This window comes from Physella acuta, unplaced genomic scaffold (assembly GCF_028476545.2).
Source record: "Physella acuta isolate Inbredline_101_S28 unplaced genomic scaffold, ASM2847654v3 ptg000794l, whole genome shotgun sequence".
Classification (NCBI taxonomy): Eukaryota; Metazoa; Mollusca; class Gastropoda; family Physidae; genus Physella; species Physella acuta.
This window is the reverse complement of record NW_026732312.1, coordinates 415933-430346: the sequence shown is the minus strand read 5'-3', so window position 1 is coordinate 430346 and position 14414 is coordinate 415933. Positions and strand designations below refer to the sequence as shown.

The 14414-nt window shown below is 41.5% G+C and overlaps 1 protein-coding gene across 8 annotated transcripts; it reads left to right on the top strand.

The window, feature by feature from the left end:
* Window positions 1–3306: 3306 nt before the first annotated feature.
* LOC131951011 (uncharacterized) lies at window positions 3307–13389 on the top strand. 8 transcript variants are annotated; one of them, XM_059313262.1, is made up of 11 exons: window positions 3812–3908; window positions 4401–4491; window positions 5338–5427; window positions 7401–7516; window positions 7776–7925; window positions 10709–10746; window positions 10996–11048; window positions 11346–11470; window positions 12117–12278; window positions 12627–12673; window positions 13191–13389. In XM_059313262.1, the coding sequence occupies exons 3-11, from the start codon at window positions 5378–5380 to the stop codon at window positions 13323–13325; spliced, it is 876 nt and encodes a 291-aa protein (XP_059169245.1). In that variant the 5' UTR covers window positions 3812–3908; window positions 4401–4491; window positions 5338–5377; the 3' UTR covers window positions 13326–13389. The 8 variants fall into 8 exon arrangements, with proteins under 8 accessions (XP_059169248.1, XP_059169246.1, XP_059169247.1 ...); XM_059313258.1 differs by having other exon boundaries at window positions 4401–4598; window positions 13191–13388; XM_059313265.1 differs by lacking the exons at window positions 3812–3908; window positions 4401–4491 and adding an exon at window positions 3307–3325.
* The last annotated feature ends 1025 nt before the right edge of the window (window positions 13390–14414 follow it).

The window sequence follows — 14414 nt, the reverse complement described above, 5'->3', positions numbered from 1 at the left end:
AGCGTAATCACATTCTATTGAAATTGTCCACGAGTCTACTTTGTACTTACAGACATAGCCCCCCCCCCCCCCATAGGAAATTTCAAATGTTTCTCCTTCCCCCCCCCCCTCCCGGGAGAAAAAGTCTGGGGAAAAAACACTGGAAAAAAAACAATTCTTGTAGTGTTGGGCTCTCTGCAGACCTCCCAAGGTGAGTTCCAGAACGGAACTTACCTGTTTTACGCTTGACTGTCTTTAGTTATAATTGTAAAATGTCTATATAGTGAGATTGTGTAACGATTTGTTTTTGTTTTTGGAAAATAAAAAGGTTAAAAATGTTATAGATTCCAGCCTACAAATGTTATATATAAATCCTTTAGGAGAGGTAGAAAAAAATTAAAAGACAATCAATTCGATGATTAGTATGCGACTAAGACGATTTTAGACGCATTTGTTGTACTATTTCATACTAACATTAATTATTGCAACCTAAAACGCCTACTGATGTATTTGTTTTTCAACTGGATAATGCTAAAAAAAAATAACTAACAAACTATTTTGTTTAGAACTTCTGCTCTATATAATTGTTACAATAGTAAATAGTAACTTAAAGTTGTATTTATATGTAAGTTGTCAACCTAAGGTGCAGGAATTTGAAATGGATGAATTATCTCCCATTTGGAAATTTAAGTACCAAAATCTTTTCAAGGGATATAACGTTTTTAAAAATAGCTAAATTAACCAAGTGTAACTAAGACATACTTGAAAAACATAATTAAATTATCTAAATTTCATTAAATAATAATTATAAAATCTTTTATATTAGCAATGTAACCGTGGCAAAAGAATATATTTTATCAATTGACAACTTAACTGTAGGTTTAGTTTGAAAATCTGAACACGGTAGCTTTATTATAACATACTTCTAGTAAAATTTGATGACATCCACATAATTAATTGTAGTTTGCAAAAATATGTTATTAATAAATTTTGGATCCCTTAAACAAAGGGACAGTTTCCAAAAGTATCAAATTCGGGCAACTGTCTAGTCTAATACATTGCTATAATTATTGATTAAATGTACAAAAAATTATAATTTGAAAAAAAAAACAAAGTTTACGGTTAGTTATAAATTCCAACCTATATAATATTATAGTGGTAATATAGAGTCCTAAAAAATCTAAAGATTTTTCAGTAGAAAACGCCTACATTTCTTTGTAGTGTGTTCCGTCCTGAATTGAAATCATCTAACTTACGATAAACTCAACTACTCGATATACTCTACTAAATTCACAGTATTCGATACCTAAATATAACTACACTCGATGCTCTAGAACTACGACACCAACTCGCTTAACTTCACCAAGCTTTACAAACGATTTCACTGGACCTACTACTACACGTTAACAGTCAACACAATTCAATACCTTAATACCACAAGAATTAATATTCCCGAACTCCAGAACTACGATACCTCATCATCTACATTCTCATTTCTCTACAACCAATCAGATTCCACTAAACCTACAACTACAGAACAGCCAAAAAAAGGACGACACTTTTAACACTTCGATAGTTTATACTAACGAAAGCGTAACAGTGACAGATTCGTCAAAACTTACCAAACAAGTACAATACTTTGAAAACCCCGTCATTAGCAAACTGTATACACCAGACAGTGGCGTAGCTAGGATTTTCGGGCACATATGCAAAAATTATCAATGGGCCCCTCCGTCAGCTGTAAGGCTACAATGGAGTTAAACGAAGGAATCAAATGTTATTTAAGATGGAGGGTTTTCAAAAATATAAATATTATGTACATTATGTATTTTATACACCCTGATTATGTATTTCTACTATGTTATTATGTTGGCATACTACCCCGTAGTTTTGTAAAATGTTACAAGCTTACACTTTTTTTTTTACGTAACCAAACACAGTAGCGTTACAAAGTGGGGGAAGATGTGCGGTCCTCATCGGATGACATCATGACAAAGCATTGTAAAATTTACTGTCAAAACTGTGTTATATCCAGCAAATATAATAAAAGATAAGTCAGAGAGGGGTGACACCCCACCGAAAGGGCGATCGGGTGACACCTTTGGTTAACTTGTAGGGTAACACTCGACCTTGTGACGCAACTGACAACATTTTTCTATTATTTTTAAGATGGATATACAAAGTATGTAGTATCCTATAAATCCAGGCACTATATATATATATATATATATATATATATATATATATATATATATATATATATATATATATATATATATATATATCCATGTGACTGTTTTATAAAACTCCCTTATGAATGGTGTCATGTTACTTCTGGTCGTTGACACGAAGTGACATAAGCGAATGCTAATATGTTAATTTATAAAACCGGTTTGATACACTCACCGTTAGCAGGCAGACATAGGATGACAGTTCTAACACTTGAACAGAATCAGAAAGATAGTTTTTCACTCGATCTAGTGAATGGGGGAAAATGTGAACAACACGGCGGAAAATATGAAGAAATAAAGCGGTAGTGATCTCCCCTAAACTTTCTGTAGAGAAGTGCGGAATATTAGTACTTTATAAATTCATATTCGGTTTTGACAAATCGGAAATAGCGTAAATTATTACTTCCAGTCAACGAAAATTACTAAAAATTTGATAAAATGCAGAGAATGATATCTGTTTCTTACGTGTGAAATTTTATTTATCTATGAAAAATAGTACTCGAGTTATAAGCTTTTGAAAATTGAAAGTAGAATAAATTTCACTTCCGGTTACCGGAAATTACTGAAAAGTTGATACAGAACTAAAAATTTGATATATTACTTATACATAAAATCTCATTAACCTAGCTATAACGGTACTCAAGTTAACGGGTCCACAGACATACACATACACACAGACATACGAACAAAATTGAAAAACTGTTTTTCCTACTCAGGAAGGTGTAAAACCTCGAGATTTGCGAAAATCTCGATTTCACCAGCAACATTTGAGTTCTACTGTAACAAAAATAATAATAATAAAAACATTCACTACAACGCAACACCCGATCATTCACCAAACTCTATAGAGTAGAGCTTTACTTTGCGTCAATAAATCAATATGAAAAATTCGTTAGTTTACCTTGTGTGCAGTGGGGGCCCCCTGGCCCGTCCCTTTACGCCGGCCACAGAATGGAGAAGTGTAAACACGAGGGGTGGGTAGGGCGTAAGGGGGGATTCTTTTCATCGTAAGGTGCATTAGTGCACCCGTGCACCAAAACATGTCACATGTCAAGTACACCATTGGCTTTCTGCGTTAGGGAGACGAATTAGCATAAAGTAGCGTGTTCATTTAGGTGTGTCTACTGTTATATGTGTGTAGGTGTGTCCGCTGTTATATGAGTGTTCATTTAGGTGTGTCCACTGTTACATGTGTCTTCATTTAGCTGTGTCCACTGTTATATGTGTGTAGGTGTGTCCACTGTTTTATGTGTGTTCATTTAAGTGTGTCCACTGTTACATGTGTCTTCATTTAGCTGTGTCCACTGTTATATGTGTGTAGGTGTGTCCACTGTTTTATGTGTGTTCATTTAGGCGTGTCCACACTTACATGTGTATGTTCTTGTGTCCAATTTTTATCACTGTATGTGGGCATGTATAGTGTCTTAATCTCAAAGAAACTCGTCTTCTGGTAAATATGTAAATATTGTTACATATGATTTTTTTATGTGCAAGAACAGTAATTTGTCAGTATGTTGAAGGTTTTTAAATAGATTTATTCAAAGTGTTGTTTTTTCTGAATTTTGATTTGGGAATGCTAAATAATGATGTGCTTACTTTAGGGTCTGCGTACATTAGGATACGCTTATATATGGATATGCTTACATTAGGATATGCTTGTATTAGAATATATTTACATCAAGATTTCATTAAGCACAGGTGAGTTAGTAGCTTAAACCTGTTTGGGACATATTGATCATTGAGTATAGGAAGAGAATATATTTTCTGGGATTACAGACAGAGAGACAGAGGCAGACAAAAAGAGAGACACATAGAAAGACAGACGCATACACACAGAGACACAAACTTATACAAGAACAGACTAAAACAGACAGAGACGCAGACACACAAATACAGAAGACACATAGAAAGACAAACACAAACACGCAGAGACACAGACGTATACAAGAACAGACATAGACGCAGATACACAAGTACAGAGAAACACATGGATAAAGAGAAAGACAGACATACAGACAGACACACGCAGACAGACACATAATCAGACATGCAAAACGGGCACTAACACTTGCAATCATGCACGGCTAGATAAGTGAAAGAACTCAATGAAAACGTCTTTGAAATAAACGTGCTAACACTTCACGCCCATGCGCATTACTCGTTTTCTATTTTTATCTGCCCATTGAAAAGCCATTGAACTGGAGAATTCAATAGCTGTTTATTGGATCAGTAAAAGAAAGCTATAATCGAGGCTAGACAACTTTTACTTTGTGTGCGGCAGGTTAGTTTCCTCTAGAATGGCTGAATTCGTGGGATTCTTTAAGACAAATTTGGTTCATTTGTAATTTTAAAGAATTCGTTTACTTTGTGAGGGGATACTAAGAAAATGTAAGTAATGTTTCATTAAAAATAGCAATTTGGGGTTTCGTTTTTAACACATGGGTTAAAGTAGAAGACGTTTAAATTGTGAGTTCTGGTGGTTTTAACACATCAAAAACATAATTCAAACGCCTGAATGAACATTTTTAATCACCGGGGTGATCTTTTAAACTATCGGGGGAACTTAAATATATGTATAATATTTTTAAGAATATATATATATATATATATATATATATATTTAATTTTGAAAAAGCGGAACAGCTTAAAAGTCTGAAACTGAAAATATTTGAGAATGTCTGAACTGTTTCTAGCAGGCATCTTACATGGGTGGGGTAGGGCGGGGATATTTTACATAGAAAATATAGACTTTAACCACACCCCCCCCCCCAATGTCTGAAAGAAACCCTGCTTTAGACAAGTTAGGTTGAAAGTGCTGCTGTGAAATGAGATTCGGTGTTAATGGGATCTCGGTGTTATTGACGTAATCTGTGTCAATATACCAGGTACCCGATTGACAGGTAAGACGGGTACCGTATCAAGGTGTGGCGTGTGTAGGTTGTGTGGTTTGTGGGGAGAGGGCAGGAGTAGGTGTGTGTGTGGGGGGGGGTGGGTGGGGTCACTACAGAAGGTTATGATGACGTAGGGTGGGAGGAATTAGTTCCTGTGATGATTTTTAAGCTGTTGCATTATTTAGTTTATGATTTGTTTCATGCAGTTCATATACAAAAATTTAACTTTCTGACAGTTATTATTAGAAGGCAGCCAAACGAGTTGAACGTTAGAAAATGATCTGGCAACTTTACACAGTGGCAGTTATTTTTACAGCTTACATCAGGTAAATCTGGACACAAATCTTAGACAACACTGACACTAAATCTGGACACAAATCTTAGACAACACTGACACTAAATCTGGACACAAATCTTAGACAATAACGACACTAAATCTGGACATAAATCTTAGACTATAACAACACTAAATCTGGACACAAATCTTTGACAATAATGACACTAAATCTGGACACAAATCTTTGACAATAATGACACTAAATCTGGACACAAATCTTGAGGTTTCAAGAAATATTCTTAAGTCAGATTTGTCTATAAAAAGGTCATCTCATATTTTATCAATCTAGAATTGGCAGGATTCTATTTTTAATGTGCAACACGACATAGATGATTCTTGAGTGATTCATTACAGTTTTATTCTTTGAGGAAGGATTTAAAAAATGAAATAATTATCAGATTTTCACTAGTTCATTGGAATAGTCTGGTGTGCCTAGTCTTTAACTACATTTTTTACAATTTTAATTAGCTTTAGTAACTAATTATTTTTTGTCAAACGCTCTGTCTAACCAGAAATTCCGTCTGATTAAACTACGCAAAAAATTACAACTACTACCAAATTTTTGTTACTGTAAATTTTTCTCAACCCTTTAAGACAAGGGCCTAATATTTTTGTGTCTTTGCGTGTTTAGGTGCGTAAGCGTATGGAGGTAGGTGTGTGTGTATGTGTGTGTGTGATTTTAAATTGTTATTTCTTGAGTGGGGAAGTGGTGGTGGTTAAAACTATGTTGTAAAATTGCTAGCTGGTAGTGCCTGAAAGTCACAATATTTCCAGGATTCCAGACCAAGACGGTCCATCGGGCAGTTGAAGTAGAGCTTATCTGTTTCTCTGACGGCATATGTGGGGATAGTTTGGTCATCACTATGTCCAGCTGTCTTTGTCATGTAAACGTGTACTCACGGTCTACTATATAACGCCTATCTTTATTTGAACACTGATGTCTAGTTGTAGCTTTTATGTAAAGATGGCTGTACATGAATGACATTGATGTTGGGACACCTCATGGCTGTATGGAGGAGAGCATTGATGTAACAGTGTTGTACATGTGATTGTACCTTGATATGAATATATAACAGTGTTGTACAGGTGGTTGTACCTTGATATGAATATATAACAGTGTTGTACAGGTGCTTGTACCTTGATATGAATATATAACAGTGTTGTACATGTGGTTGTACCTTGATATGAATATATAACAGTGTTGTACAGGTGCTTGTACCTTGATATGAATATATAACAGTGTTGTATATGTGATTGTACCTTGATGTGGATATGTAACAGTGTTGTACATGTGATTGTGCCTTGAAATGAATATATAACAGTGTTGTATATGTGATTGTACCTTGATGTGGATATGTAACAGTGTTGTACATGTGGTTGTACCTTGATATGAATATATAACAGTGTTGTACAGGTGCTTGTACCTTGATATGAATATATAACAGTGTTGTATATGTGATTGTACCTTGATGTGGATATGTAACAGTGTTGTATATGTGATTGTACCTTGATGTGAATATGTAACAGTGTTATTCATGTGATTGTACCTTGATGTGAATATGTAACAGTGTTGATGCCCTAATACTGTATACATGTAACATTGATGCCCCAATGCCTGTGTACATGTAACATAGATGCCATAATGCCTGTATACATGTAACATTGATGCCCCAATGCCTGTGTACATGTAACATAGATGCCATAATGCCTGTATACATGTAACATTGATGCCCCAATACCTGTGTACATGTAACATAGATGCCATAATGCCTGTATACATGTAACATTGATGCCCCAATGCCTGTGTACATGTAACATAGATGCCATAATGCCTGTATACATGTAACATTGATGCCCCAATGCCTGTGTACATGTAACATTGATGTCTAACTGCCTGTAAACATGTAACATTGATGCCTCAATGCTGTGTACATGTAACATAGATGTGTTCCTCTCCACTAGCTCCTGTTGGTGCCAGACATTTAACACAGACAGACTTCTCAGTGCCATAAACTCAGACAGAAATGGCACCGTCATCACGTCTGCAGAACTGGACAACTTCTTCTTGAAGATCTCAGGTAAGGTGCGAGGTGTGGGGGTGGGCTGTGGGTAGACGTGTGGGGGTGGTGAGGTATGGGTGAGGTGAGGTCGGGTGTGGTGAGGTATGGATTTTGAGGTTTGGAGGTGGTGTAGTCTCGGGGTGGTAATGTCTGGGGGGGGGGGGGGGTAGGTCTGGGGTGGTTAGGTGTAGAGAGATCTAGGGCGTCAGTCTTTGAATGGGCTAGTGTATCAAATCATCAGACTGACGACTTATAAACGTCCTTGACCCTCGTCTAGGTCAAGAGAACGTGAGCAGGTGTGAGTTCATCGACCAGATGGTCAGCCAGTACGCTGGAAACGCCACCCGTGTGTCCGTGCTGTTTGACGTCATGCAGCAAGCTGACGGTGACAGTCTGGCAAAGTCTGAGTGGACGTCAGCCTTACAAGGTGAGCCCCGCCCCTCACAGCTACACCCCCTCAGTGGACATCAGCCTTACAAGGTGAGCCCCGCCCCACCCCTTACAGCTACACCCCCTCCTCCTAGTGGACATCAGCCTTACAAGGTGAGCCCCGCCCCACCCCTTACAGCTACACCCCCTCCTCCTAGTGGACATCAGCCTTACAAGGTGAGCCCCGCCCCACCCCTTACAGCTACACCCCCTCCTCCTAGTGGACATCAGCCTTACAAGGTGAGCCCCGCCCCACCCCTTACAGCTACACCCCCTCCTCCTAGTGGACATCAGCCTTACAAGGTGAGCCCCGCCCCACCCCTTACAGCTACACCCCCTCCTCCTAGTGGACATCAGCCTTACAAGGTGAGCCCCGCCCCACCCCTCCCAGTGGACATCAGCCTTACAAGATGAGCCCCGCCCCTCACAGCAACACACCCCACCTCCCAGTGGACATCAGCCTTACAAGGTGAGCCCCGCCCCGCCCCACCCCTCACAGCTATACACCCGAGTGGACATCAGCCTTACAAGGTGAGACCCGCTCCGCCCCACTCCTCACAGCTATACACCCGAGTGGACATCAGGCTTACAAGGTGAGCCCCGCCCCACCCCCACAGCCACACCCCCACCTGCCAGTAGACATCAGCCTTACAAGGTGAGCCCCGCCCCCACAGCCACACCCCCACCTGCCAGTGGACATCAGCCTTACAAGGTGAGCCCCGCCCCCACAGCCACACCCCCACCTGCCAGTGGACATCAGCCTTACAATGTGAGCCCCGCCCCATCCCACAGCTACACCCCCACCTGCCAGTGGACATCAGCCTTACAAGGTGAGCCCCGCCCCTCACAGCCACACCCCCACCTCCCAGTGGACATCAGCCTTACAAGGTGAGCCCCGCCCCTCACAGCCACACCCCCACCTGCCAGTGGACATCAGCCTTACAAGGTGAGCCCCGCCCCATCCCACAGCCACACCCCCACCTGCCAGTGGACATCAGCCTTACAAGGTGAGCCCCGCCCCCACAGCCACACCCCCACCTGCCAGTGGACATCAGCCTTACAATGTGAGCCCCGCCCCATCCCACAGCTACACCCCCACCTGCCAGTGGACATCAGCCTTACAAGGTGAGCCCCGCCCCACCCCTCACAGTCACACCCCCACCTCCCAGTGGACATCAGCCTTACAATGTGAGCCCCGCCCCATCCCACAGCCACACCCCCACCTCCCAGTGGACATCAGCCTTACAAGGTGAGCCCCGCCCCCACAGCCACACCCCCACCTGCCAGTGGACATCAGCCTTACAATGTGAGCCCCGCCCCATCCCACAGCTACACCCCCACCTGCCAGTGGACATCAGCCTTACAAGGTGAGTCCCGCCCCTCACAGCCACACCCCCACCTCCCAGTGGACATCAGCCTTACAAGGTGAGCCCCGCCCCTCACAGCCACACCCCCACCTGCCAGTGGACATCAGCCTTACAAGGTGAGCCCCGCCCCATCCCACAGCCACACCCCCACCTGCCAGTGGACATCAGCCTTACAAGGTGAGCCCCGCCCCCACAGCCACACCCCCACCTGCCAGTGGACATCAGCCTTACAATGTGAGCCCCGCCCCATCCCACAGCTACACCCCCACCTGCCAGTGGACATCAGCCTTACAAGGTGAGCCCCGCCCCACCCCTCACAGTCACACCCCCACCTCCCAGTGGACATCAGCCTTACAATGTGAGCCCCGCCCCATCCCACAGCCACACCCCCACCTCCCAGTGGACATCAGACTTACAAGGTGAGCCCCGCCCCATCCCACAGCTACACCCCCCACCTCCCAGTGGACATCAGCCTTACAAGGTGAGCCCCGCCCCATCCCACAGCTACACCCCCCACCTCCCAGTTGACATCAGCCTTACAAGGTGAGCCCCGCCCCATCCCACAGCTACACCCCCCACCTCCCAGTGGACATCAGCCTTACAAGGTGAGCCCCGCCCCATCCCACAGCTACACCCCCCACCTCCCAGTGGACATCAGCCTTACAAGGTGAGCCCCGCCCCATCCCACAGCTACACCCCCCACCTCCCAGTTGACATCAGCCTTACAAGGTGAGCCCCGCCCCATCCCACAGCTACACCCCCCACCTCCCAGTTGACATCAGCCTTACAAGGTGAGCCCCGCCCCATCCCACAGCTACACCCCCACCTCCCAGTTGACATCAGCCTTACAAGGTGAGCCCCGCCCCATCCCACAGCTACACCCCCCACCTCCCAGTGGACATCAGCCTTACAAGGTGAGCCCCGCCCCTCACAGCCACACCCCCACCTGCCAGTGGACATCAGCCTTACAAGGTGAGCCCCGCCCCACCCCTTACAGCTACACCCCCTCCTCCTAGTGGACATCAGCCTTACAAGGTGAGCCCCGCCCCACCCCTCACAGCCACACCCCCCACCTCCCAGTGGACATCAGCCTTACAAGGTGAGCCCCGCCCCACCCCCACAGCTACACCCCCACCATCACCAACCTGTTTAGTTTCAACACTTACCCCCCATCCATCTTTCCCTCACACACACCAAGCGAAGAAAATATTGTTCCCTTTATTCAATAGATCTCAAATTTTGGGTATGTTTGGATTTAATGTCAGTGGTTCTCATGTTATCTAGCCATCATCACACCAATTAAGCTCGTCTAACTGAAATAAAATCGACTAAAATCAGGAGTGTTTGAAGGGAATGTTTACATGCTGCTGTTTTTAGTTTCGCCACTAAGTTTAAACAACATTTTTATTTGTAGGTGGCACTGTTGCAGATGTAAGGAACAAGATATCGGAGGTAAGGGAAAACTTACACATCTTGAATAATCATTACAGTGTCATGTAGGCTCTACGTGTATTGATATAAACTAATAATTTTGTGAGGAATTGTAAGGCAACGAACATACCGCGTTATTAAAAAGTACATCTATTTCGTAGATAAAATTATTTATAGAAATGCCTTGGACTGGACTAAATACGGTTTTTGTTGATGTGTTACAACCAAGTCTTGTGGATGAATCATGTGATCACATCCTTCTATTTTTAGCTGGAGGGTCAAGTTGACCTGGTTTTAGCAGCCCCTTACAAGTACACAAACAAGTAAGCGTTCAATAGATCTTTTTATTTTTGGGTGGGTTTTTTTGTTTTTGTTTTTTGTCGTCTATACAAGCTTGTGACTCTCTCGTTGATGTTTTAATAGTGGAGTTGATATTTAGGTTGTGGGTTTGACATGTGGGTTATCTCGTTGATACTTAAGATGTCTCGGCGTTTTGGTAGTTTGAATATTCAAAAATCACTGGACAGTGTTATTAAAAGAGATGTGGTCACAAAAACTTGACTGTGTTGTTTTTGTATTCGTTCTGTGCTCAGTCCTGCTGAATTAATCTCCTCTAACAGGCCCCACTGGTACAAGTACACCGACTTTCAACTGGAAAATCTGGTCAAATACTTTAACGCTGACGGAAATGACGTCATCGATCGTCTGGAGGTGTCGTCTGCAATGAGAAAAATGGATAAACATTGTAAGGTCCAGTTTCTGCATCGTATTGTGTGTATGACGTAATAAGACATGTACAAAAAAAAATTAAAAATCGTCGATGAGCGACGCCATGCCTTTTGGACCATTCCCCACCCCACTGTCACTAAAAGTCAGGCCCCCTACAATGACGTCACACTACCTCCACTCTAAAATAGGACCTTATTTGTGTTATATCTGTAAGGAGAAATAACCAAGCTAAAAAGTTTTTTTTCAAAAGTATTAACTGATTGTATCAAATACGAATCAATATTTGACCCCTTAATCGATTTTGAAAACAATTTACAAAAATAGTCTTTTTTTAAATTAAAAAAAATGTTAACCCGCTCACCATTGTCACAAAATTCATACCCCTTTAAAGTGTGAGGTCATTTATAAATGACCCTCAAACAGTTACCTGACTTTCTTATCGAAAAACGTAAATCCATAAAATATTTTAACAATAACTGCTTAGTCAGCTATTAGATATATTTTCCCAAAATCAAACTTGCTGTAATTTGTTAATTGTTCTGCGTTTTTTATTTCATAATTATAAACTATTGCATTTAAAAAAAAAAAAAACTACATTTACTTTGGCAGGAAATTCACCCAACGTATAATTAACATATTTCAAAAACTTATTCTATTTTTAGACGACTACGGCGTCAGGCGGTGTTACTTCGTCAATCACATGACGTCATACAGCCAGCATTCCGTGACGGCGAACAAATTGTATGACGTGGTGTTTGCGTATCGTGACATCACGTGGGCAGACGTAGACTCGGACTTCCTGCTGAAGTTGGCAGACGACAACAGTAAGTTTCGCTTAACTTGAATTAACTTACTTAGAAGAAAATCAATATCATTTACCTGATACATATATTTTTTACATAAGCTTGTTGCAAGATACGTCAATTATAGTGTGTTGCAAATCGTTGTTATTAAGGCTGGATGAGAGATTTTGCATATTTGGAAAAACGTTTATTGTCCATTTGAAATGGAATTGTTTTTTTTTTATAAATTGTATGCAAAAACTAAAAGTGGTCGCATTTATTTCATTCCATTATTTTCATTTTTGTGCCAACAAATAAACATGAACGCCCATTTATTGTAAAATGTTGAATATTTATAAAGGGAGATAATTATGTTTTTCACCGTTGCAGACGACAACACCGTAACAAAGCAGGAGTTCATGGACTTCTTCAATGTGGTAAGTGGGCGCGATAATATGTACAACAAGACACACAGAAATAACATCATTTATTTCATGAAAATCACCAGAAAAAAAAATATTACAAAAAATATTTTAGTACTCACCTAAATAAATTAATATTTTGTTTTTATGGGGGTAAAAATAGATTTAGCATGTGTATGCAAATTCCCCAAAACCCATATACAAAACTTCCCTATAAATCAACCCACCCCAATATAACTCGCTTCCCCCCTCCCCCCCCCCCCCCCACACACACACCAATTTAACCTTCCACACTTAACCTGCCACATTTAACTTTTCCAAACTTTAAAACTGCATACAGTTTAATCTCCCCACTTTAGTTCAACCTCCCCAGTTTAACCTCCCAAGTTCAACCTTTCCAGTTTAACCTCCCACAGTTTAACCTCCCACAGTTCAACCTCCCCAGTTCAACCTCCCACAGTTTAACCTCCCCAGTTCAACCTCCCCAGTTCAACCTCCCACAGTTTAACCTCCCATTTCTAATCATTACCAGCAAAACCTGGAGGCCGCTGGCCTGATTGTGAAGACAGGAGTGACATTTGATGGCCAAGGAGACAGCGCAGGGTTGGCCAAATGTTTGTCGGTGTTCTGGTTATTGGCCATGGTGGTAGTAGTTCGATTTGTGTGATATCTGACCATCTTACTTCAGCATTAGATATCTATGTCGTTTTTTTTTTAATTTATATAATAAAATATTTATTTAAAAAATTATTTCGTTATGTGTTTAATTTTTTATGCTGAATATTAAATCTAAGTTTGGCTGTTATTTATAAAAAAAAATCGGGCATAGCTTGGTTCCCTGTAACGTAGCGTCATCTCTAGTTACGATACTAGCTGTATGACAACTTTAATCTGATTTAATAACTGCAGAAGCTGGTGGAATTTAAAATGTCTCGAGTTCGAATCGGTTTCAAGTCAGTAGTCCACCCAGCTCTGATAGGTACCTAACTCACGTTAGGGAAAACAAAGGCGGCTGGACAAAGTGCTAAGTACACTATCCCTTCGTATGCCGAGGTCACAGAAACAGGTGAACTCTACTTCACTTGCTTGGAAGGGGAGCTTACTTTTACTTTACAAATTAAATCTAGCTGCTAACCTCCTTCACAAAGCTGTCTGTTAAACAGTGTTTCTTTCATACTTTTTTCTTTGGAGGATGGGGGCACTTGAAACTTGTGTGTGTGTGGGGGGGGGGGGGTAAATGTTTCGAGGGGGTGGGTATATATTTTCTATGTAAATTATATTTTGTCCAAGGAGGGGGGGGGGGCCGAGGTGAGAGATGTCTGAAAGTAACACTACTGTTAAAAGTATCATTTCTTTCTCAGTGGCTTAAACTGCATCAAGACCGATTTGAGAAAGTTGATTTGTGTTGCTTCAAGAGGCGTCAAACACGATGTTGGGTCTTCCATTTTCTGTAAAAATTGTTTCTATTTCCGGTGTGTAGACCTACTGGTGTGTCGTTGACTAATTTGACGGGTAAACACAGCGTAAGCAGTATACCATTCAATGGTTGTGGGTAGCACTCAAGAGAGGCGCCCTCTGTCGCTCAATGGAGTTTTCGCAATCAGGACAGCACGTCACTCAGTCTTCGCGTGCTTTCACAAACTGGCTGATTTAAATTCATTTTCGGCAGTGTTTCTTTCAGTCTTTTTTTCTCCGAGGTGGGGGGGGGGGGGCATGTAAAACTTTATCGGGGTAGGGGGGGGGCTAAATTTTCAAG